Source organism: Sarcophilus harrisii, chromosome 1 (genome assembly GCF_902635505.1).
Source record: "Sarcophilus harrisii chromosome 1, mSarHar1.11, whole genome shotgun sequence".
NCBI classification, from domain to species: Eukaryota; Metazoa; Chordata; class Mammalia; order Dasyuromorphia; family Dasyuridae; genus Sarcophilus; species Sarcophilus harrisii.
The window spans coordinates 271,318,895-271,345,180 of NC_045426.1; the positions used below are offsets into that span (position 1 = coordinate 271,318,895).

Consider the following 26,286-nt stretch of genomic DNA (forward strand, 5'->3'; position numbering starts at 1 on the left):
GTGGAATACATTTTGGCCACACCTCTTAACTGTCATAAGGCTTTAAGACACTTAAAGAAAGCTTTATTCATGCACAGTAGTCTTTCAAACTACTATGAGGCCACTTAGTACATTTGTCTTTAGAAATCAGCAAACATCCAACCAAAGACTCAATACAATTCAGAGCTTCCTTTTATTTTATTTAATTTATTTATTTATTTTGCTTTTCTCTTTCACATTTCTTCTCTTTTCTTTTCTTTTTTTTTTTTTAAATAGCCTTTTATTTACAGGTTATATGTATGGGTAACTTTATAGCATTGACAATTGCCAAATCTTTTGTCCAATTTTTCCCCTCCTTCCTCCCACCCCTTCCTCCAGATGGCAGGATGACCAATAGATGTTAAATATATTAAAATATAAATTAGATACACAATAAGTATACATGATCAAACCGTTATTTTGCTGTACAAAAAGAATCATACTCTGAAATATTGTACAATTAGCCTGTATAGGAAATCCAAAATGCAGGTGGGCAAAAATATAGGGATTGGAAATTCAATGTAATGGTTTTTAGTCATCTCCCAGAATTCTTTCGCTGGGTGTAGCTGGTTCAGTTCATTACTGCTCCATTGGAACTGATTTGGTTGATCTCATTGCTGAGGATGGCCAGGTCCATCAGAACTGGTCATCATATAGTATTGTTGTTGCAGTATATAATGATCTCTTGGCCCTGCTCGGTTCACTCAGCATCAGTTCATGTAAGTCTCTCCAGGCCTTTCTGAAATCATCCTGTTGGTCATTTCTTACAGAACAATAATATCCCATAATATTTATATACCACAATTTATTCAGCCATTCTCCAATTGATGGGCATCCACTCAGTTTCCAGCTTCTGGCCACTACAAAGAGGGCTGCCACAAACATTCATGCACATGTAGGTCCCTTTCCCTTCTTTATGATCTCTTTGGGATATAAGCCCAGTAGTAACACTGCTGGATCAAAGGGTATGCACAGTTTGATAACTTTTTGAGCATAGTTCCAAATTGCAGAGCTTCCTTTTAAAAATCCAATGAGCAATTTATAAGACTACAAGCCAATCTCCAATTGATAAATGGTCAAAAGATATGAACAAACAATTTTCAGGTGAAATTAAAACCATTTCTAATCATATGAAAAAATACTCCAAATCACCATTGTTAGAGAAATGCAAATTAAGACAATTCTGAGGTACCACTATATACCTCTCAGATTGGCTAAGATGACAGGGAAAAATAATGATAAATGTTGGAGGGGATGTGGAAAAAACAGGACACTAATAAATGATTGGTGGAGTTGTAAATTGATTCAACCATTCTGGAAAGCAATTTGGAGCTATGCCCAAAGGTATAGACCTTTTGTGCATATCCTTTTTTTCCAGCAGTTTCTCTATTGGGTCAAGAGATCATAAAAAAGAGAAAAGGACACGTGCAAAAATGTTTGTAGCACCCCTTTTTGAGGTAGGAAGGAACTAGAAACTGAGTGGATGGTTGAATAAGTTATGGTATATGAATTTTATGGAATATTATTATTCTGTAAGAAATGACCAGCAGGATGATTTCAGAGAGGCCTGGGGAGACTTAAATGAACTGATGCTAGAAGAAGTGAATAAAACTAAGAGAAAACATTGTACATGGCAACAACAAGATTATGTGATGATCAACTCTAATAGACTTGGCTGTTTTCAACAAAGAGGTGATTAAGGTTAATTCCAATGAACTTGTGATAAAGAGAGTCATTTGCATTTAGAAAAAAGACTGTGGAGACTGAATGTGGATCATAGCATAGTATTTGCATCTTTTTTGTTTGCTTGTTTTCTTCTCATTTTAATCTAGCTTGTCTTGTGCAGCATGACAAATGTGGAAATATGTATAGATGAATTGTACATGTGTAACATATTGGGTTGCATGCTGTCTAGGAAAGGAGAATGGGGTAAAGGAGGGAGAAAAATTCCGAACACAATTTTGCAAAAGTGAATGTTGAAAACTATCTTTGTATATATTTTGAAAACTAAAAGCTTTTATTAAAAATAATAAAAGGCCCATTGAGCACACACAAAAAAAGTTAACTGATCAGATGGAGTTATGTTTTTCACACAGAGTCCAGGCATATAGTAGTGGGTTTACTGTCTCCTACTGTAGAGGGCCAGGAGGTAAGACTCCATTCCAGGTTTTGAGTCTTACAGTAACTTGGTTCACCAAAACTCCTTTACTGAAATAGCAGAGACTGCTTGTCAATATAATAAATTAATAATCTAGCAACTGAAGCAAAATGCAAACACTACTCTTTGGATTAAAAGTTAAACCTTTGAACTTATGACAGGAAAGAATGTCCACAAGGAGACTAAAGGTATTTGGGAGAAAGAGACCCATGAGCATAGTGAGGTATATGTATATATACATATTTGTTTCTCTGATCAATAAACTTCAAAGAGTCCATAATCAGGACTTCTCCATCTGGCCCTGATATGTTGTCACATACTTCATCTCACTACAGGGGCTGGACTCCAATATCTTATCCTGTTAAATGCTGCTTTTTCTTATCTAAATTGTTTCTGAAGTGGAAAATGTAAATATTTCACTGAAAAAAAATCAAGTTTTGATCATTTCTGATTTCCCTTTTTATGTTTTGCTCACATCTGCAAGTAACCACTTATACCTCTAGGCACACATGTTAATCTTCAAAACAGAAAATAAATTCTTTATTGCATTTAAACAACAAAATAGAAATGTTGAATTATTTTCTATCAATACACCAAATACAAGCAGCAGCTATTCATGTGGTGAGGGCTGGGAGTACAACTTTTTTTTTTACTTTTGCTTTTATTCTTTCATTCTATTGTTTCTTCTTCTTCTTCTTTTGTATTAGCAAAGCTCATGAAGACTTGCTCCAATGTAGTCTGACTGATGGTATAATCCTCCAAATTGTAGTCGTCTTTGATTTCCTCCAGTATACCAAACACCTTTGGGGCAACAGACAAGAGTTACTATAAGGGCCTGATAGAGTAAGTGGAGGAGACCCAAAGACCCCAGTTCTTAAGTGTATTAGGACAAAGTAATATATCTGTGATTGTGTTAGTAGGAAAACAGGAGAAGCAGAAAAATAAGGGACAGAATTGGAGAAAGTATTTCTTTCTTTATTGTTCACTTGTGATCTTATGTAAAACAACAGACTTTGAAGGGACAGGAATTCATACAGGTATTAAATCTCAGGATTCTTTGGCAATCAAGGCAGAATGAAAAATGCCTCAAAGGTTCGAGTTCTCCCCAAATGCAGCTTTCTAGAAGAATACATTTCTCCAAGTCATGAAGCACATATTACATGAGACTCAAGTCAGACCTAAAGAATCTTTTTTTTTTTTTTTTTTTTTTTTTGATGGGGGAGGGATATCTAAACCTATAATTTGGTGTAGGAAACTCTCTGTAACCAATACAATTATTCTGCAATTTGTAGTCATTGAGTATTGCCTAGGAAAGTTAAAGCAAAGAAATCCCAGAGGATAAAGTCATGTTGGATATCAGAGAAGAAACTCTTAAGAGAACTAACTGAATGATTTCCATTCAGAAAAGTATTCTAAAGTTTCACATTACCTACCCACTGTCAGGTTATTTAAAAAAATTTTTTTTTCTCCTATGACATTCAGAGAGTCCTGCATTTACCTTTGACCAGCTGAGAATCTCACTAGGAATGAGGTACCGGACCATTCTTTGGTGCTCTTGTACCAATTTGCTGCCTGAGAAAAAGCAAGAGGCTCCTTTAAGAGACAAAGTTGGGGGAAAGTATTTCTAGACGGATTAATTTTTTTAATCCAAAGTAATTATGGAGGTTATCCAACTATTTATAATAAAGAAGAGAGAATATAAGTATAGATTATTTTAAAGTTTTTTTTTTTTCTTTTGGAACTCATTGTATGATTTCTTTTTTTTGCAGCACTAGTAAATTAATTCTAGTTTTATTTGACTCCTGAGGATATTCTCCATGAGATAAGAAGGATCCTTAATTTGAGGTATAATTTTCAGTTAGAGTGACAAGAAAATGACAGTCAGATGGCTCCATAATATCTGATATCAAAGATAATGATCTTTTTCCTCCATTAGTCTTGAGTAAGTGAAAGAACACTTCATTCTAATATGTCCATTCCCTTTGACCAATTATAGTATTCAAGGATCCCAATGACATATATCTGGAAATTAAAGTGGCATATAAAACCTTGCTCTATCCAATTTCCATCCTGGAACTCCTGAAAAGCATGGAGCATCTCTAAAACATGCAATATATTGAAATTTTCCTATAAAAAAGGGAGAAACTGAGAAGCCATGTTTGGAGCTGCTATATTACTACAATCAAAATTGCCGCTACTTAAGATCCCAATCTGAATACAGATTTGGAAGGCTCTAATATTTTACTCCATATATATCTGAAAGTAAAGAATAGCCTTTAATAATATCCTTTCAACATGTAAATCTTAAGTATTTCTTTTTCCTAGAGTAGATGACTAGGTTTCCACAAAATTTCATACTTAGAAATGCTTTTGCCACCACATGCCATCACATCAAGGATGTAGAAACCATGTAGAAACTATGTAGAAACCAAACAAAATTTTTAGAAGACATTTTTTGTTTTTGTTTTTTTACTTTTTAAATTTTATTTATTTAAAACTAAATGTAAAATAAGAAGAAATCAAATAGAAAACGACAGAAGAAACAAAATAATTTTCACATACCCAATAGAACAAAAAGAAAAATTCAAAATATATAGATAAATTTCCTTTTCAAGAAAGCATATATAATAATAGAAGATAATATTCATGATTGTCCATCTTTGCTTTCTTGTAGGTTATTTTGTTCTATGTGGGGCACTTTTTACTTTATTCTTTTTTTCCCCTTTTCTTCCCCCACTCTCCCTAAGAAGTCTATATTGACATATACACACAAACATACACATCTATATTCACATATACATATCCCAACATACCTCTACATATTACACATATGTGTATATACATGTTTACACATATGTAGACATGCATCTAAAATAAATGGCTGACATATGATGCAGATTTCTCTCTTTATTGAATCTTAAGTTTGATTTTGAGATGGATGATTACTAGTCCTTCTTTTTATTTTTTCCCCAAGGCAATTGGAGTGACTTGCCCAGGGTCATAAGTAGGAAATGTTAAGTGTCTGAGACCAGATTTGAATTCGTGTCTTCCTGACTTCAGGGCTGGTGCTTTATCTACTGCTCCACCTAGCTGCCCCCAGTCTTTTTTTTTTCCTAAGAAATCCTACTTGTCATCCTTCTTATTGCATTTGTATATATCTCTTATTTCCTATTCCTGCTAACTCTTCTACTTTTGTTCTATTCCTTGACTTCCCTTGCTATTACTTAACCTCTCCCCACCTATGAATCTCTCCCTTGTTTTCTCTCTCCACCCTCTCCATCCCCATTTATCCCATTCCCATTAACATACATACCTTATCCTACTCCCATTAATCTAAACCCCCTTTTGTACCCTACTTTATTCCATTCCACCCTTTTCTTCCTTCTTTATTCCTTTCCAATTAATTTAGACACCTTGTCCCACTACCATTACTCTGCATTCCTTTCTATACCCCACTTTATTCTTTATACCTTGCCCATTAATCTATACACTTTATCCCACTGCCATAAACCTACCCATCCTTCTGTACCCCACCTTATCCTGCTCCCTCCCCCTTATTTTTAGATTTTTGAGTATGCTATACACTTCATTGAAGGGGCAAATTGAAAAACACAAGATTATATTGTCCCTAGCCAGAAGCAACCCCCTCTCCCCCCACACTTTTTCTCCCATTGTCTACTTGATGGAGGTTAGCAGATGAGGATCAGAGGGGGATGGCCAGTAATGAAATGTTATTTATACACAAGGAAAGTGAGCAAGACAGACTGAAGAGAAAGGAGACTATGGGAAAGGGAATAATATGAAACAAGACTGTATTATGCATAACTTTAAATGCCAGGATAAAGATTGCATTTTATTCTTGAGGCAATAAGGAGTTAAAGAAGATTTTGAGCAAGGGTACTGGTATTAAAAGTGGAGGACTTGGGTTCAAATCTTGCAACTGTCACTATATGACCTTGAATAAATAAAATAATTTAACATTTGAGATTCAGATCCTTCATCTATGAAATGAGACAGTTGAAGTAGACAGCCTCTAAGGTTCCACTGAACTTTACATTTATGATCCCATAAATAATGGTGGTGTTTGTTTGAGGAAAATTAATTGTGTAGAGGATATATTGAAGAAAGGAGAGAGGAAGTAGACAGACAAATCAAGAGGCAATTGCAGGATCCCAGGCAAGACAAGTACCGAACTAGAGTTGATGTTGTGTAGAAGGAGGTGGATCTAAGATATGTCATTGAGGTGGGAATGACAAGGCATTATAATTGAAAGGATATAAGAGATAAGAAAGACTGAAAGAGGCATGACACTGAGCCTGTGAACCTAAGTGAGTAGAAATGACATTATGTTGGCAACAAAAGGAGGAAATTTTTAGAGAAATATGATAAATTTTATTTGTAACATATGGAATATGAGATGGGCTTTGAGACATTCAGGGGCAATTATGCTGTACAAAAATCATGTGTGCATCAAACAGATTTGTAAAATCTTTGAATCATGAGTTAAATCTGGAAGATCATCTACTCCAAACTCCTACTTTAAAGACAAAGAAAAGGCGAAGTAGAGTAAAGGGATCATTCTAACTGAATCTCCTCTAATAATGTATCAAAACAAATTCTAATATAGTATAACCAAAAATGATCATGGTGAGAGACTGTTTCCAGTTTAGGACAACATAGGGGATCAGAAGGAGATGTCTGTGGCACTGGGATGGTGATGGAGTACAACATGGCAACCATACCATCTTGTATGTCTTGGAGGCATGAAAGGCAGTAGCAGTACTGGGAATCCTCACTGTCCAGAGACAGTAAGGGATTTGAACATCTTATCTGAAAGAGAAATCTGGGATTCCTTGTGTTAGCACTAAACACAGGAAAAGGCACCATTTATAACTTCCTTATCTATCACCCAATTCTGATTTGCAGTTCTAGAGAGGATCAGTATTATGGTGACAAGTGAGTAAGGACCAGAGTTCTGACCAGAAGACCAGTGACCAAGCTTCTCTCTGGTTCATAGCATCTTGGAAAGAGCCCAAACTTACACAACACCAGAACTAGCTATTAAAGGAACTGGGCAAAAAAAGTTTGAAGATTGAAACAGTGACCCTCCCCAAGCCCTTGCCATGCCCAAAGTGAGCAGAGTTCAACTTTAATATAAAGTTCAAAGTTAAAAAATAGATTGGAAACCTGAGAAAAGAATAAAAAACAACCTTATAATAAAAATCTAGATGGTGACAGGGGAGAACAAGGCACAAATTCAGAAGTAGACAATGAAATCAAAACAGCTATGGGCAAAATCTAAAAGGAAAATAAAAGTGAATTGGACACAAGCCCTCCTTCTCCCCAAATTTCTAGAAGTTAAAGAAAGGGATTTTTTTAAAACAGCAAAAAATATTTTAAAAATTAAAAGAAGTAACAATGAAGAAACGGGAAAAGAAATGAGAGTAATGCAAGAAAATTATGAAAAGAAATTAACAGGCTGTTTCAAAAATACTGATGAAAATAACTTAAAAGAGAGAAAGAGAGAGAATTGGCCATATTGTAAAAGATGTACAAAACCTCAATAAAGAAAATAACTCCTCAAAAATTAGAACCAGGCAAATGGAGGTTAATGACTTCACAAGATATCAAGGAACAGTAAAACAAAGTAAAAAAAAAAAAGATTAAAAACAAAAACAACTGAACTGGACAAAAAAGATTAAGGAGAGATAATTTAAGAATTATTGGACTATCAGAAAGCTATGATCAAAAAAGAGACCAGACATCATATTTCGTGATTTTTTTTTTTTTTTTTTGCAAAGCAATTGAGGTTAAGTGAATTGTCCAGGGTCACACAGCTAGTAAGTGTCTGAGGTCAAATTTTAACTTAGGTCCTCCTGACTCCAGGACCAGTGTTCTTTCCATTGTGCCATCTTTTTGCCTCTCAAGAAATTTTAAAGAAAAACTACTCTGATATCTTAGTGAGATAAAATGAAAATGAGAGCAACATGGAAATCAAAAGAATCCAAAATTTACTAGCTAGGATTTAAAAAAGAAAACTCCCAGGAATATTTTAGCCCAGTTTCAGAATTCTCGGATTAAGGAAAAAAGATTTCAGTCATCCAGAAAGAAACTATTCAAATATCATGGAATCACAATTAGGATCACCATTTTAAAAGAGTAGAGAGGGCTTATAATATAATATTCCATAAGACAAAGGAATTAGGATTGCAACCAAAAATAATGCTTAGCAAAAATAATATGCTTAGCAAAAATAATATACTCAGCAAAACTGAGTATAATTCTTCAGAGGAAAAAAAAATTATACACTTAATGAAATAGAAGATTTCCTTATATTTCTGATGAAAAGACCAGAGCTGAATAGGAAATTTGATATTCAACATTAGACTGAAAGGGTCATAAAAAGGTAAACATGAATGAGGAGAGGTACAATTTAACATTGTTAAACTATTTACATTACTATATAGGAAGATGACACAAACAATACCTGAACTTTATGATCATTAGGGTAGTTTGAAGGAGTTTACTTAGAGAGCATGGATGAAAATCTGTTATGTTGGGATAATCTTAAAAGACAAATGGAAGGTTAAGAAATATAGATGCACTTGAAGAAGGAGAAAGGGGGAAAAGGAAAGTAAGGGAAGAGAGGGGAGAAGAAGACAGAAGAAGAGATGAGAAAGAGAAGAAAATATGATGGGTAAAAATATACACTTAGCAGTCATAACTATGAATGTGAATGGGATGAACTCACCCATAAGATGAAAGTGAATAGAATAGAATAAAAACCAGAATCCAATAATATTTTCTTATAAAAAACATACTAGAACCAAAAAACACACAGAGTTAAAATAAGGGGCTAAGGCAGAATTTATTATATTATACTTCAGCCAAAGTAAAAAAGGGAGGAATAGCAATCATGATCTCAGACAAGGCAAAAGTAAAAACAGACCTAAATAAAAGAGATAATCAGTGAAACTGCTTTGCTAAATAATACCATAGTCAATGAAGTGATATCAATACTAACTATATATGCAACAAATGACATAACATATAAATTTTTAAAGGAAAAGTTACAGGAAGAAAAAGATATCAAAACTATACTAGTTCAGGACTTCAATTTACCTTTTCAGAACTAGATAACTCTATAAAACAGGTAAAACAGAAGTTAAGAACATAAATATAATATTTTTAAAAGTTTGACATAGTAGGCCTCTGGAGAAAAATAAATAGGAATATAAAGATATAACTTTTTCTCAGTTGTAGGTGGTACTTACTTACACAAAATCTGACCATATATTAGGATGTAAAATCTTACAAACAAATGTAGAAAAGAAAAAATATTAAAGGCATTCTTTTCAGATCATAATGCAAAAAGATTATATTCAGTAAAGGGCCTTGGGACCATAGATTAAATATTAAATGGGAACTAATCTAATCCTAAATAATGAATGAGTCAAAGAACAAATCATAGAAATAACATGTAATTTCATTAAAGATCATGACAAGAATGAAATAATATACCAAAATCTGTGGGATATTGGGATGTTGGAGGAAGCTAATGCAGTACTTAAGGGAAATTTTATATCTCTAAAGATCATACACCATGACTGGGTGTGATTTATATCAGGAATACTGACCTGGTTCAACATTAGGAAAACCATTAGAAAAATAAACTATATTAATAACAAAAACAAAAATTGTATGATTATATCAATAAATGCAGAAAACGTTTTTGGCAAAACACAATACCCATTCCTATTTAAAACATGAGAAAACAGGAATAAATGGAACTTTTCTTAAAATGATTGTTGTTGAATTATGTCTGACTCTTGGTGACCCCATCTGGGTTCTTCTTGGCAAAGACACTGGAGGGGTTTGACATTTCCTTCTCCAGATTTGCCATCACTTTCCTTCTCTCATTTTACAGATGAAGAAACTGAAGCAGACAGGGTTAAGTGACTTGCCCAGGGTCACTCAGCTAGTAAATATCTTAGGTCAGATATGAACTCAGGAAGAAAAATATTCTTGACTTCAGAGCTGGTATTCTATTTACTGAGCCACTTAGCTGCACCCCCAAAATAATCATTAGGATTTAACTATAACCAAGAACAAGCATTATTTGTAATAGTGATAGAATAGCAGTCTTCCCAATAAGATCGGTAGTGAAGCAAGGAATGTCAATTATCACCATTGTTATCTAATATGTTATATTAGAAATGTTTGCATTTTATATACCAGATGGATCTGCTATAGTCTGACCACTAGATGATAAATTTTAATATCCACAAAAACTCCATAAAAACATCTATTAAGGCATCTGAAAGCAGTCATTTGCAGTACTATATTAAGCCCCCTTGCAATTGACAGATCCTTTAGGTATTGAAGTAACATCATTCTGTGCTCAAATCCCTGGGAACTCTCACTCTAACAATTTTATATTTATTATTGCACAAATAAGGGCAAATTACCCTATGACAATCTCAATTTCTCTATTTGAAAATGAGGATAATAACATCTACCTCACAGAATTGTTCTGAGGATTTTATCTGATACGATATGTAATGTATTTTGAAAACTTTAAAGAACTATATTAATACTAGTAATTATTATAGACAGGTAAGTAGCCCAGTAGATAGAATACAAAGTCTGGGCAGGAAGATCTGAGTTTGAATCCAGCCTCAGACTTTTAGTTCCTTACTGAGTCCTGACAAGTATTAGTGTCTTCCTCAGTTTTCTTTAACTGCAAAGACGTGGATAATAATAGAATCTATCTCACAATAGATTATTGTGAGGATTAAATGAGATAATATATACAAATAGCTCTATAAAGTTTAAAATACTATATAAATAATAGCTATTATGGTTATAAACAATTTTATATTAAAAGAAGTATTTTTTTTGTTTCTCTAAAAGATTGCTATTTATCCCTATCCATGACCAAAATAGACTACCTAATACCATGTTCACATTTTTTAAAATAGTATTTTTTTAAAAAACAATTTAACATTCATTTTAAAAAATTGAGTCCCAAATTTTCTCCTTCTCTCCCTTCCTTATCCTTTCCCCAAATCAGTAAGCAATTTGATTAAGGTTATATATATGTAATCATCATATGACTTAAAAAAACAACAACAACCAATTAGATATCTGATTTGCTTTAGTATTTAAAAGAAGAGAAAAAATGTCAAGTAATTCCTCCTCTTCTCACCTGAATAATAAAGATAATGTTCCATTGTATCTCATGAAAAGGGCATTATCATTGATACTCTGGATCTGAGATCAGAAGACTTTTTGTTCAAATACAATCTATCTCTGCTTTTGGAACTGGTCTTCCTTCCAACCCCCCAAATTGCAAATTACTTGTCCTCATCAAGCCATAGTTCCCTCATTTATTATATGTGGAGCTTAGATAAATCTTTAGGGTTCTTTTCAACTCTAAATCTATGATCCTATGAGCTTAGGGCACTTTAAAATAGCTAAGATATGGTATATAGTTAGGCTGCTAATTACTAGTCTTTAATATAAGAACTGAAACTGTTGTCTTTTTCTTCGCCTCTCTAACACAGAGATATAGAGCTTAAAGAAGACAGTTATTGGGGCAGCTAGATGGTGCAGTGGATAGCACACCAGCCATGAAGTCAGGAGGACTTGAGTTAAAATCCAGCCTCAGACACTTAACACTTCCTAGCTGTGTGACCCCTGGGCAAATCACTTAACCCCAATTGCCTCAGGGGAAAAAAAGACAGTTATTTCAGAAAAAAAGAGACACTTGGAGGAAACTGGAATGTTACCAACAATTACACTTTCTGCAGAGAGGTTTTTCATACCTTAGCAAAGTAAGGAGTATAACAACTTCTTAGACTCACAATTTTGGACAGATCTGCTATCCTCACTGCTTTGTAGTGTTAGGATGGTCATATATGAGCTAGTTGTGCATGACTGTGGTATGTTACCATATGCACTAAGATTTGTGATGGAAGAATATTGAGAAATTAGCTATACCAGTAGTCATCCACTTTGTTTTGTGCTCTATATCTGTTGTTGGTTCTTTATCTGTCTTGAATGCACTGCTGAGGAAGCAGGGGCTTAGCATTCATGTGGCAGATGCTAGCCCAAACCTTCACCTTTGGCCATACTTATTTAAATTATGTTTAAGTGACAATTATTTTCAAAAATTCAATTCTAGTCAAATTTCCAAAGATAAAGTAACACTACAATTGGTTAGAGATGCCTAATGTGAACTAGTGGCAGGCCATGTATCCCATCTTCTTTTTAAGGATGTTTATGATTAAGCAATTTCTGGGAATAACATGTATCTCAAGAGTTTCCTAGAGAAAGTTAGTGTGTAAGCTTTAGTACCTGGGAAGATCACCTTGACGGATTCCTTGAAATGTTCCAGGTCAGTATCTTTACTATCCTTCTTGATCGTGGCCACTAGGGTATAACCCTTGCTGAACTTGTTCTTGAGGTACTGAGGACTGCCGAAACACTGGAGCTTCCCTTTCGCCATGATGGCTAGTTTAGTGCATAGCACTTCACATTCCTCTATGCTGAGGAGACAAAAAAGTCAAGGCTGGATCCCCATTCCATGGGAAGTCTGGGCCAGAGATAGGCAGGGTTATTTGTGTTCTGCCTTGGGAGAGGCCAGTTGTGGTACTGCAGTTACCCAAGGCTAGGAGCATGACTGAGCAACAGATGCACTGCAAGAAAAGGAAGGCCATGGGAACTTTTCCCCAGATTCCCTCTGTTCTAAGTTCTACGGATTATTGCCCAGAGACAGCCCCAGTGTTGTATTCCCTCAGCCAGAATTATAAAGTTCTTTCTCCACAAAGATTATCAGGCTAAAGGCCTCATTTCCAAAATATATAGAGAATTAACTCTAATTTATAAAAAATCAAGCCATTTTCCAATTGAAAAATGGTCAAAGGATATGAACAGACAATTCTCAGATGAAGAAATTGAAACTATTTCTAGTCATATGAAAAGATGCTCCAAGTCATTATTAATCAGAGAAATGCAAATTAAGACAATTGTGAGATACCACTACATGCCTGTCAGATTGGCTAAGATGACAGGAAAAAATAATGATGATTGTTGGAGGGGATGCGGGAAAACTGGGACATTGATGCATTGTTGGTAGAGTTGTGAATGAATCCAACCATTCTGGAGAGTAGTTTGGAACTATGCTCAAAAAGTTAACAAACTGTGCATACCCTTTGATCCAGCAGTGTTACTACTGGGCTTCTATCCCAAAGAGATCATAAAGAAGGGAAAGGGACCTGTATGTGCACAAATGTTTGTGGCAGCCCTGTTTGTAGTGGCCAGAAACTGGAAACCGAGTGGATGCCATCAGTTGGAGAATGGCTGAATAAATTGTGGTATATGAATATTATGGAATATTATTGTTCTATAAGAAATGACCAACAAGATGATTTCAGAAAGGCCTGGAGAGACTTACATGAACTGATGCTGAGTGAAATGAGCAGGACCAGGAGATCATTATATACTTCAACAACAATACTATATGATGACCAGTTCTGATGGACCTGGCTATCTTCAGCAATGAGATCAACCAAATCATTTCCAATGGAGCAGTAATGAACTGAACCAGCTACGCCCAGAGAAAGAACTCTGGGAGATGACTAAAAACCATTACATTGAATTCCCAATCCCTATATTTATGCACACCTGCATTTTTGATTTCCTTCACAGGCTAATTGTACAATATTTCAGAGTCTGATTCTTTTTGTACAGCAAAATAACGGTTTGTTCATGTATACTTATTGTGTATCTAATTTATATTTTAATATATTTAACATCTACTGGTCATCCTGCCATCTGGGGGAGGGGGTGGAGGGTAAGAGGTGAAAAATTGGAACAAGAGGTTTGGCAATTGTTAATGCTGTAAAGTTACCCATACATATAACCTGTAAATAAAAGGCTATTAAATAATTAAAAAAAAAAAAAAAAAAAAAAAAGATTATCAGGCCCCATTTCTGGCCCTAATCAAGTCCCTACTATTTCCATTGTAACTCACGGTAGCCCCTGAACAAGGGGCTGGTTGTCACCTATGAGAGCTTAGGACAATGGCCTTCCCAGATTCACGGATGCATGTTATCAAGTCCCAGAGTAAATGTCGGGCCACAGGATCCATGCCAGTGCTTGGTTCATCCAGAAAGATGATTGGTGGAAATCCAAGAAAGGCAATAGCATTATTCATTTTCTGCTTAGTGCCACCACTGCAGGAGGAAGAAAGCAAAAAGGGCAGGGGAGAGGAAAGAGGTTGTAAATGTTAGTGATTCACAGGGAATCCTTTTCAAAATCCTGAGGGACACAGCAACAATTCACAGTGTGAATCTAACAAAAGCAGCAAAAGCAAATTTACTCCTTTGGTTTGCCAGTGTCTTTGTTTGAAATGTCAAGAAGTGAGCCCTGTTTTGTTCTCCACCCTGAAAAGACTGTCTTTAACACTGTCTGTACAGCCTGGCTAGGTAGACTTTTAGGCACTGTGCTAAGAACTGAGCAGAAGCAAAGTGTAACTTCTGGCCTTCCCTCAGGTGCTCCCACAGGCTCCAATTTTACAGCAGCTACTAATATGCTATGGAGGCCCAACAATGGTGAGAGTTATGATTGTTCTTTTAAGAAACTTCATCTCAGTACAGCCAAAGCTGTCGTGGCTTTAGATCAATTGTGACCATTACTGAGGAAGGGGGAATGAAAGGAGGTCACTATAATTGATTTTCTTATAATTGCTCAAATATTGAATGATCTTGGGATATGGCTATTACTGGAAAAATTTACCATTATTACAGAGGAGAAGCAAAGGCAGGGACAGCAGAAAACAAAGCTATTAGAGGTTATAAAAGACTTTGGAAAAAATATGCTCTGCTTAAAAGACTAGCTCCAAACAACTTGAGGGGAAAAAAAAGCTGTTTTTTTCTCAGGACATAAAAGCTCTTGAAAGTGCTTATTATAGAGGAATTTTCCCTTATGAATTTCCTCCCACAGTTCTCTAAATAACTCTTTTGACTTGAACTCTGAATTGTAAGTCATATTTTTTCCCTAACAAGTTGCTATTAATACTTTCTTATTTTTTGTAGTAAATATGTCAGTGATATTTTCTAATTGCTGGGTAGGCTTCTCTAGTATCTTAGTGCTCCCCAAACTATGCTACCTCCTCTGCATCTGCTTGTTCTGGTACAGCTTGCTATTCCTTCCTTTGCTTTCTTTGATGTAAGGATTTAAAAGCCTCTAGGCACAAGGAATGCAGCTCAAGGCATGTGGGAGGGTCTGAGGGATGAAAGGTACCCAGGCACAGGCAAGCCCTATGTGGAGGTGGGGCATAGCCCCAAGAGGCAGTGTCTGACCCCAGGTACCACGTCTCCCTTCTTAGTGCTCTCAAAGCCTAACACACTTCCCTCCTTCTTCTTGGGCCAATCCCATTATGCCAAGTTCCTAGAGGACCTCTCCTTCCCCCCAGATCCTCGGGGGAGAGAAGGAGGAGGAAGGAGGTAAAATATGTGCTATCTAAGTATAAAGTTCTCTTTTGCTTCACCCCTACCTCCTTGTGGTCTGTCTCTGGGGGATCTGGGTTGGTGCCCTAAGACTGGTAAGTGTGGCCTAGCTGTGCCACCAGCGGATGGGCAGTTAGAGTAGCCCAAAGGGGGACACAACAAGTAGCAGCCGAACAGGGACAATTTTGGCTAGGACCTCACTTGTAGCAGGCCTACAGGTGGGAAGAGAGACAGAATTCTGCCCTAGTGAGTGAGTAGAAAGTTAGGAAATGGGACAAACTATAGTGAGGGTCCCAGACCAGGAGATACGAGGGAAAGAACTTATAGTAAAACAAGCAGAATTGAAAATGGATTTTAGAAAGTGGGAGGCAGTAGGTAGTCAGATGGCTTCCTATGATAAGGAAACACTGGGAGCCATCCAGGAACAGCATCACCTCATTTATCAGGTGATTGGGGGCTCTTTAAGAGATGCAAGCTGCAATCCATTAAAAGTAGATAATGAAGTGCAAATTGAGAGTCATAAAACAAATGAAGGTTGTAAACTGGCACTCACTGGGACCAGTTGTGCCCATAAAAAGGGGCTGGGGGAAGTTATCTGTGGGAAAGAATCAGGAAATAAACAGGAAAACGAAGGAGGTGGATGTGACCAAAAAGGAAGAGGTAGTGAGGAAGAAGCAGGAAGTAGATATGATGGAACAGGAGGGGGCAGAGATTAGAAGAGTAATGAGAAAGTAAACAGAGAGACCTATGACCTTGAGGAAGAGGACTGGTGATAAGATGAGGGAGGGGAAAGCAAACAGAGGGAAGGTTGCTTCTGTCTCGGAGGCATAGCCTTCTCCCTCATCCCCCATCCTCTCTGAGGAGATATGTCTCCCATCTGCTCACTCTGCGCTCCCTTGTGGAGACTTTGGAGATTTCCAGACAAGTTTAGGACAAATAATACAGAAAGCTGGAAAGTATAAAAGAAATGAGGCTCAAATGCAATATAATGCAGCAGTATATGGAGCTGTGTCCCAGTGTGCCCGAAGAGCATTTAGCAAAATTTAGTCTTCTAGAAAGCAAAGACTCTGTGACTAAAATTAAACTAGGCCCAGATGAACCTTTCCCTGATTTTGTGGCCCACCTACAGGTGGCTGTTGAGAGGTCAGTGGGCAGAGAAAACTCCAGCCTCCTTATACAGAAATTGGCACAGAAAAACCCTAATACTAACTGCCAGAAGGCCATGATTACTTTAGATAGGGAGCCTGGCCTGGAAGAGATGATAAAGAGATCTGGGAACGTCGGCTCCAGGGCCTTTCAAATGGATGCCCTTGCGGCTGCTATATCTAAAGGGGTTGCAACAGAAAACTTTCCCTGACAGTTTGCAGACAAAGGGAAGTATTCTGACCTGTGGTGGTCACAGGTCTCAGGTACAATCTATGGGGCAGGGACATATTGAAGGCTTGTTGGGCCTCAGTTTATATACCACCTCCACAGGATTTTTAATTGGGGTTATTGGAGGTTTGGGTACCACCTTTCATATCACGGCCACACCATTAACATAGAAATCTAATACCCCGGTTTGGGTGCCCCAATGGCCTTTCTCAGCTTATAAAGCCCAAATCTTATGTGAAATTATGCAACAATAGTGGAAGGCTGGACATATAGAACCAACGTCCAGCCCATGGAATAGCCCTGTATTTATCATAAAGAAAAAATTTAGAGAATTCAGAATGTTAGTGGACCTTAGGGCCATTGATGCTACTTTTGAACCTATGGGAGCCTTACAGCCTGGCAGGCCATCTCCTCATCTAGTACCCACCGGCTGACCCACCGGCTGGCCAGTTATAGTAATAGACATACAAGATTGTTTCTTCTTCATCCCTCTGGCCCCAGAGGAGAAGAAAAGATTTGTTTTTATCATTCCCTCTATAAACAATGCAGGCCCTGATCTGCGCTACCAATAGAAAGTTCCCCCAAAGAATGTATTGTAGCCCTACTTTGTGTCAGGCTTACATACCACAAAGACTAGAGACAATTAGGAAGGTGTGGCTTCATGCCATGATATTGCATTATATGGATGATATACTGTTATCAACGAGCAGCGGGAAAGATCTCTCTGCCCTGCTTGTAGAAACCATGAGTGTTCTCACTCCATGTGGACTAGTGGTAGCCCCAGAAAAAATCCAACATAACTATCCCATCATTTATCTGGGACTCTGCATGGGGACTTCTGCAGTTACTTATCAGATACCTAATTTACACTTAGACAAGGTGAATATTCTGAACCTATTTCAGAAACTGGTTGGACAAATTCAGTGGTTAATGACTCATGCCCTTATTTCTATTTCTTTGATGCAGCCTTTATACATCTTAAAAGGATGTAAAAGTTACCCAGAACCCATTAACATCCTATCAGACAGCTTATATGCTGTCCAAGTGCTCAGAAGCATTGAGGATTCTGTCCTACAACCTCAGAATTCTTCAATTGCTAACTTTCTTGCTGAATTGCAGCTGATTTTACAGACTAGGAAACATCCCATTTATGTCCTGCATGTAAACTCTCGTCAGTGCTGTGCAGGAGATATATTTGCTGGCAATGAAGTGGCAAACTGTGCTTTACAATGCTCCCTTCTCACAGTCACCACACCCCCAGAATGTGCCTATGACTTTCTCCATATACCTGCTAATTCTCTACGCTGCCTTTATGGCCTCACCCAGGAACAAGTCCCACAGATAGGAAAGCAGTGTGTTCACTTTCTCCCTCCCCCACCTAGTAAAGGAGTTAATCCCCAGGGTTTATTCCCCAAAGATTTGTGGCAAATGGATGTGACACATGGGAGCCGTGTGGCCATCCAAATTTGTATTGACACCTTTTCTAAATTCCTTTGGGCCACAGTGGCCTCCTCTGAGAACATTCCTTCAGTCATTAAACATTTGTATAGTTGCTTCTGTTTTCATGGAGTTCCTAATACCATAAAGACCAACAATGGTCCAGCTTATACTTCTAAGCAGATGGCCACCTTCTTCACCACATTCACCATTAAACACCTATAATTCTATAAACACCTATAATATTCACCTATAATCCATAGGGCTAGGCCCTAGTGGAATGGGCCCATCGTACTCTGAAGGCTACCCTTGTTAAACAGAATGGGGGAGGAAGTAGACAGAATCCCCAATGGCCCACACAGGTGGACATGGATAAGACCTTATATACTTACAATTTTTTGTACCTGGAGAGGGATACTGGTCTCTCTACAGGAAAGATACATTTGGAACAATCTTATAGACAGGATAGAAAACTAAGCTCCATGAAAACTGCGCTTCAAGAACCAGAGAACATTCAAAAGGTCCTTTGGCAGGACGAGGAAGGACATTGGCAAGATCCATCCTTAGTATTTTGAAGAGGGCTTGTTAGAATCCTTATAAAATGTTATCTCAATGGAATAGATAGAAACAATGCTTATGTTTACACCTTTGAAAGTTCATACATTAGCTCACACATAAGTTCACAAGTTTGGGAGATTCACAAGTCAGTATTCAGTATGAGATTCACAAAGTTACACCTCCCACAATCCCACTCTCGGAGGAAGAGTCAACCTTTGAGTTCACACCTTTAAGAGATAATATATAAGAAGGTCTTGGAGCATCAGTGAGGAGTCTTCGGGAGATTCACAAGTCAAGAGTCAGTTGAGGAGATTGAAAAGCTAGAGACTGCAGTTGGGCAGAATTGGGGATTCAGAAGAGGAGAGAATGAAGCTGGCAGAGGCAGAGGTAAAGGACTAGCAACAAGAGCTCTCAGAATCAAAGAAAGCTAACAGTCTATTTTGGAAGAGACAATAAAGCGGTATTTTAACACCTGGGTGCATTTGAGGTGATTATTATATTGAACTGAAATGAAGGCTGCCTCCAGAAACCTCCCCAAGAAACCTGCTCCCAGAGAATGGTCATATTTTAGAAAAGAGAACACTACAAGGGCTGGGACATTTATGCCTTCCAGGTCCTGATGAGGAAGACTGCTGGATTCCAGAAAGAAGGACAAGGAAAGTTGCCCCTATTAAAATGGGGGCTGAAAAAGAATAAACACCAGAAACAGTGCCATAGCAGAGAGATGACCACTCTTGCCGGACCAGCTTAGTGATTGGATCCAACATACTTCCTTTCCCATCCCTTTCTATTGTATCTCATGAGCTCTATGTAGCCATTTTTGTATTGTTGCTTCTTTTCCTTTTGCCTACTTTGCTAGGATGCTTTATACGCATTCTTTGAAAATTCTTAAGAGGTGCTTATGGAAGAGCTTCTCATTTGTCAACATGAGAACACTTGGTTTTATTAATAAAATAGGGGGGGATATAAGGGCTAAAAAGCCTCTAGAAACAGGGAATGCAGTTCAAGGCATGTGGGAGGATCTGAGGGATGAGAGGTACCCAGGTCCAGGCGAGTTCTATGTGGAAGAGGGGCGTATACCTTCTGGTGGTCTGTCTCTGGGATCCAGGTTGGTGCCCTAAGATGGGTAAGTGTGGCCTAGCTGTGCCATCGATGCATGGACATTAAGAGTAGCTCTAAGGGGAGCTACAAGGTTAGGGTAGTGTTAAGAGATGCTACATTTAGAATCATTTCTATTTCCTTATGCAGCCTTTCAGAGACAAAGATGCTAAAATCCAAATATAAAAGCTCCTCTTCTCTCATTGATGGGAAAATATTCTGTTAATGAAATTTTGGCTGATCTTTTCTTTTTTCTCCCATTTATTATTATTCATCCATTCTCCTCTTTAAGTGTTTTCAGGATGATCTAGAAATTAATCATGTCTTATACAAAGTTTTCTGCAAAGTTATTTTTCCTTTTTTTAAAGTTTCTTATATTTTATATTCTTCCAAATCTTCCATAAGATTTAGCAAATGATTTTATATTCTAAATCAGTATTACTTTTGGCTACTATGTTAACAATCAGTTGTTAAACTGAGGAAGAACTCAACTATTTGTTGTTTAAAACAGTTACTGTGTCAATTGCTTGATACTATCTAAACTTCCAAAAGAAATTACAATAGTTAACATTAGCATTGGCTATTTATCCATTTTGTTTTCATTTGCTTTATCTAGCAACAGCTTGCTTAAAAGTAGGTCAGACTGAAATGGCAAATTAAAATAACTTGAGATATAGTGTACTGAAAAACTCAGAAGGATCCATAATCTTGGATGTGGATATTCCCCTCATTAATATAGATCATAGTTGCCCATCTTGTGTGTTTTGTTCATTTTAAATGCCTAACATGCTAGAGGCCTTCATCTATTTCTCTTGATATTGTGAGGTGGTCAGGCAATCTTTTCTGATCATTCATTTCTTTAATAACATCCTTCATTTAATTTATCCTTTACCATTTCTTTGTACTGTAACCCACTCATTACCTCCGTAGGGCTATTAATTTTAAAATGTGGCTTGTAAAACAGGGGTTATTTGTGAATCATGAGGAAAACATGAGAGTGTATAAAAAGCATACATATAGTTATCCAGAAGTGAATTGGTTAAAGAAAAATGTTTGAAAGATAATTTATTAAGGTCAAATATATATATAGACATAGAAAGTTACTGATCTGCACTACTGATTAGAGAAATGCAAATTAAAACAACTCTGAGGTATCATCTCCTTCCTATGAGATTGGCTAATATGACAGAAAAAAGAAAATGACAAATGTTGGAAAAGATGTGGGAAAATTGGAAGAATACATCGTTGGAGATGTGAACTAATCCAATCTTTCTAGAGAGTAATTTGGAACTATGCCCAAAGGATATAAAATGGTGCAATATCACAAACAGATCTGTATTATAAAAAAGGGAAAAGGACCCACATGTACAAAAATATTTATAGCAGCTCTTTTTATGATGGCAAAGAATTGGAAATTGAGAAGGTGGCCATCAATTAGGGAGTGGGTGAACAAGTTGTGGTATATGAATGTAATAGAATTACTAGTCTATATTTATATACTAGATCCATACTACATCTATAAGAAATGATGAGCAAATTTGATTCAGAAAAACCTGGAAAAACTTTCATGAACTGACACTGAATGAAGTGAGCAGCACTAGGAGAATATTGTATGTAGTAACAGCAATATTGTATGACAGATTTAGCTCTTCTCAGCAGTACAATCATCAAGATAATTCCAAAAGACTCATAATGTAAATTGGTATCTATATCCAGAGAAAGAACTATGATGTCTGAATGCAAATTAAACCATACTCTTTTCACTTTTTTCTTCTTCCTTATGGTTTTTCTCTTTTGTTCTAATTCATCTTTCACATCATGACTAATGTGGATATATGTTAATATGATTGTACATGTATAACCTATATCAGACAGCTTGGTGTCTTGGGGAGGGGAAAGGGAAAGGAGGAAAAAGATAAAAAATAAAGGAACTCAAAAATCTTTTTAAAAGAATGTTGAAAACTACTTTTATTGTATAATTGGAAAAAATAAAATACTATTAAGTGGGAGAAAAAGAAAGTTACTGATCTCATAATTAAAGAAAATGTCTTGAATCAGCACTGAAATACCATTGGAAGGTATGTCATGATACGAAGATGATAAAAAAAAAAAAAAAGAGATCCAGACAAAATTTTTGAATGAAAAGATGTACAAATTCATCTTAGCATCTTAAAGATCCAGAGAAACAGAAATTTATATATATATATATATATATATATATTTTTTTTTTTTTTTTTTTTTTTTTTTTGCTAAGGTAATTGGGGTTATAACTTGCCCAGGGTCACAGACAGCTAAGTGTCTGAGGTCAGACTTTAACAACTCAGGTCCTCCTGATTTCAGGGCTGGTGGTTTATCTACTGCACCACCTAGCTGCCTCAGAAATTTCTAATTTTTTAAACTGAAACTTCAATTAAAGCTGTGAACTTTTTGTAATGCCTTTACAGTAAGCTTCCCTGAACTGGCTATTCAATCAATCTTTCGGTCAATTATCCAACAAACATTTTTTAAGCACTTATGTCTCACATTTTGTACTAAACATGGGGGATATAAAGAAAAAGCATAGATAGCTTACACTTTAATGGAGAAATATATTTGACTATATGCAAAAAACCCACAAGCGTGTGTGTGTGTGTGTGTGTGTGTGTGTGTGTGTGTGTGTATAATTAAAGTAGATTAATTTGTAGCTGAGGGAACTGGGAAAAGCCTTTCACAGAAAGTGGTACTTAAACTGAATCTTGAAGCTAGGGATTTAAAAAGGTGGAGGTGAAGGGATAGAGCAAAGATCTGGATATAGGAGGAGGACCATAATATACATGGAATAAAATGTAGGCTGGTATGGCTGTAGAGGAAATAAAGAGGAGTCATGTATAAGAAGACTGAAAAGAGCTATAAAAGCTAGACAGAGGAATTTATATTTAATCCTAGAAGTAATAAGGAACTAGAATTTATTGAATGTAAAGACAACACAATCTAATCTATGTTGTAAAAAACTCCCTTTTCATAGTTGTGTATTCTAATTATTCTCATCATGAACTCTCCAAGAATATGTAAATGAAACTTTGTTACTGAAACCTTTTGGGAATCGAAGTCCTGAGTCCTAAGCTGTCATCTCCTATTGGCATTTCAAGTCAAATCAACAAACTTATACTAAGCATCTACCATATGCCAGGTCCCATGCAAAAATGGGAGGTCCATTTTTATAATGGAGATAAAAAGGCAAAATTTGACCTTACTCTCAAGGAGTATTATCTAATGGGGAGACAGCTAGCAGAAACAAGTTACATATAGGATAAATTGGAGATAATATATTTTTTTAAGGAATTCTTTTCTTCAGTCAATTTTTGTTTCCTTTTCCAAACTCTCCTGCAAAGCACTCATTTCTTTTCCCCATTTTCTTCTATCTCTTTTTAAGATCCTTTTTGAACTCTACCAAGACAGCCTTTTGAGCTTCAGACCAGTTCATATCTCTCTTTGAGGCTTCCCCTGAAGGCATTTTCCTTTGGTGTCCCCTTTTGGGTTTGAGTTCTGTTCTTCTATCTCCATAGCAGATCTCTATGGTGAGATTTTTTTTTTTTTTTTTTTTACTTTTTTACTTATTTTTAAAGGTTGAGCTCTGCTCCTAGGGCACAGGGAAGACTGTCCCAACCCTTCTCTGCAGAGAGACAGGGGCTTCTCACTGTCTTAGCCGGGGCTGGGAGTGGGTCTGGCCAAGTCTTGCATGTCATGTTGGGGTTCATTCTTTGCCTTCTATAGTTGTGTTGGAGACCTCATAGCTGGTCTGCTGATCCTCCGACCTTTTGAACCACAACAAGGTGGCCAATACTGCTGTATTTTGGCTAAGAGCCTCCTACTAGATTCCCCACATGGGGACTCTCTGCCCTGGGTCTTCCTGTGCTGCACCTGTATTGGGCCATGTTCCCCCTGCCCAATTAAGATAGACCTTTCCTGAAGTCTTTCCAAGATATCTTATGCTGGACACTTGTTACATTCTGAATGTTTGTAGATTCTGTCACTCCAAATCCATTGATTCTGAGGAAAATCAGGAAGAGCTCAGGCAAAATCCTGTCTACTTTTCAGTATCTTGACTCTGCCCCCATAGAGGGGCAGATCTTAGAGGGAAGAGCCTAGCATTTAGGTGGAGCAAGAAGGGCTTCTTGCAGAAAGTGGAATTTTTAGCTGGGACCTGAAGGGAGTCAGAGAGGGCAGAAGGTAGATGAGGAGGAGGGCATTAAGGCAAGAAGGACAACCAGTAAAAATGCTTGGAATTGGGAGATGATGTGTCACGTGTGAAAAACAGCAAGGAGATGTGTCTTTAGCTTGCAGAGTACATGGGGTAGAGGATAGGGGATGAGGGGTAAGGATCCCGATATGATTTTTAAACTAATCTCCAAGGTCTTTGTATATCCTTCAATAATCATCAACCAGGGGAAGGATACCCTCATGGATTACAAGGCCAAGGTGATTATACATCAAATTACTTGATGAGGATCCTTCAGATGAGAACCATTTTTCTTCAAAGGGGAAATTTCATGAAAAAGAGTCCCTGGGGGAAAAAAAAAATCTCACCTATAGGTGCTTATGAGCTTGTCTGAATGCCTCTCTATTAGCAGTGCCTGAAGAATATGCTCCACATACTGTTGGATATAAGGCTCAGGGATTCCTCGGAGCCGAGCAAACATCATTGCTATTTCCCTCCCCGTCATATAGTCCAGGAGAGCATTATACTGTGGACAGTAGCCAATTATCTTTCTCACCTGAAATGAAAGAATAGTCTCAGGCAGTAAATACAAGACAAAGGTTTGGGTTAAGTGAGAAAACTGCATTATTTATGTTAAAATATACATAAAGTTAATAATGAAAAATGTCAACTTCTCAAGTCTTTCCTTACTCAGGCTACTTTCCTACTGTGCCCCCACTAGCCCTATGCTTTGCTACCAAGGTTATGTTTTCAAGTTCAGATGGAGCTTGTTGAAATGATTTGGGAGTGTAGGTATTCCCAGTGGGACACAATAGTAAATGATTAATGAGTACCTTCTATGGCAGAGAAATATTCTAGGAAATACATGTTTTAAAAAAAATCATAACTTATTCTTTATTGTCAAGGAACTTGCATTCTTTTAGGAGGGGGAAAATGAAACTTAAGTTATTTCATAGAATACATGACAAATAAAAGATCAATGAAAGACAGCTACAGCAGTGGAAAGAGAAAAAAGGATATTTATTCCTCTTTAAAAATATAGTACTGATTATACATATGAAGTCATGTGAAACATTTCTACACTGGCCATGTTGTAGGTGGGGGTAGAGGTGGAGAAAGCAAGAAAAATAAAGGAAAAAAAGAAATGCTTTATTCTGCAGTCAGATCTCATCAGGTCTCTCTCTGGAGGTTGAATTTTTTAACATGAGAACCTATATTGATCAGGGTAGCTAAATCTTTCACAGTTGATTATTTTTACCATACTGCAGTCACTGTATACATTGTTCTATTTCTGTTCATTTTACTTTGTGACAGTTCTTAATATGTCTTTCAAAATTTTTCTGACACTAACCCTGTCATAATTTCTTATATCATAATAGCATTCTATCATAAACATATCCCACAACTTGTTCAAACATTACTCAATTGATAGGTATTCTTCAGTTTCCAATTCTTTGCCATCATAAAAGAACTGTTATAAATATTTTTGTATATTTCTTTCCCTTTTTCTCTGATCTTTTGGGATATAGACCTAGTGGCAATATTGGTAGATAAAAAGCTATTCACAGTTTTATGGTCCTTTGGATATAGTTCCAAATTATTTTCCAAAATGGCTAGACTAGTTCTTAGCTGTACCAACAACAGTACATTAGTGTAACTGTTTTTCCCACAAATTCTCCAGCATTTGTCATTATTTTTTTCTGTCATATTAGTCAAACTGATGGATATGAGATGGTACAACAGAGGTGTTTTAATTTGTATTTTTTTAAGTAGTGATTTAGAGCATTTTTACATGACTATTTGTTGGAATCTTTACAAAGTGTTAAGCCATTGGAGTTGATTTGATCTTAGAAAGAGTTATTTTGGGCCAGAACTTGAACTAGGTACTAAGTACAACTGATAGAAAGCTTGTGTTCATACCTTTAGAGAGC

General features: G+C 36.7%; 1 protein-coding gene across 15 annotated transcripts in view; it reads right to left on the reverse strand.

Annotated features, from left to right (window-relative positions):
* Positions 1-2,688: 2,688 nt before the first annotated feature.
* The window catches only part of LOC100928701 (ATP-binding cassette sub-family A member 3), a 251,867-nt gene continuing 228,269 nt past the window's right edge, over positions 2,689-26,286 (reverse strand). For 14 of the 15 annotated variants that reach the window (XM_031942176.1, XM_031942127.1, XM_031942136.1 and 11 more), the window contains 5 exons: positions 24,724-24,911; positions 14,245-14,415; positions 12,536-12,726; positions 3,675-3,748; positions 2,689-2,977 (listed from right to left, as the gene is read on the reverse strand). In XM_031942176.1, the coding sequence (XP_031798036.1) occupies positions 2,846-2,977; positions 3,675-3,748; positions 12,536-12,726; positions 14,245-14,415; positions 24,724-24,911 (756 nt within the window). In that variant the 3' untranslated portion in view covers positions 2,689-2,845. The remainder of the gene's footprint in view (positions 2,978-3,674; positions 3,749-12,535; positions 12,727-14,244; positions 14,416-24,723; positions 24,912-26,286) is intronic. The other variant, XM_031942142.1, reaches the window with a different exon arrangement.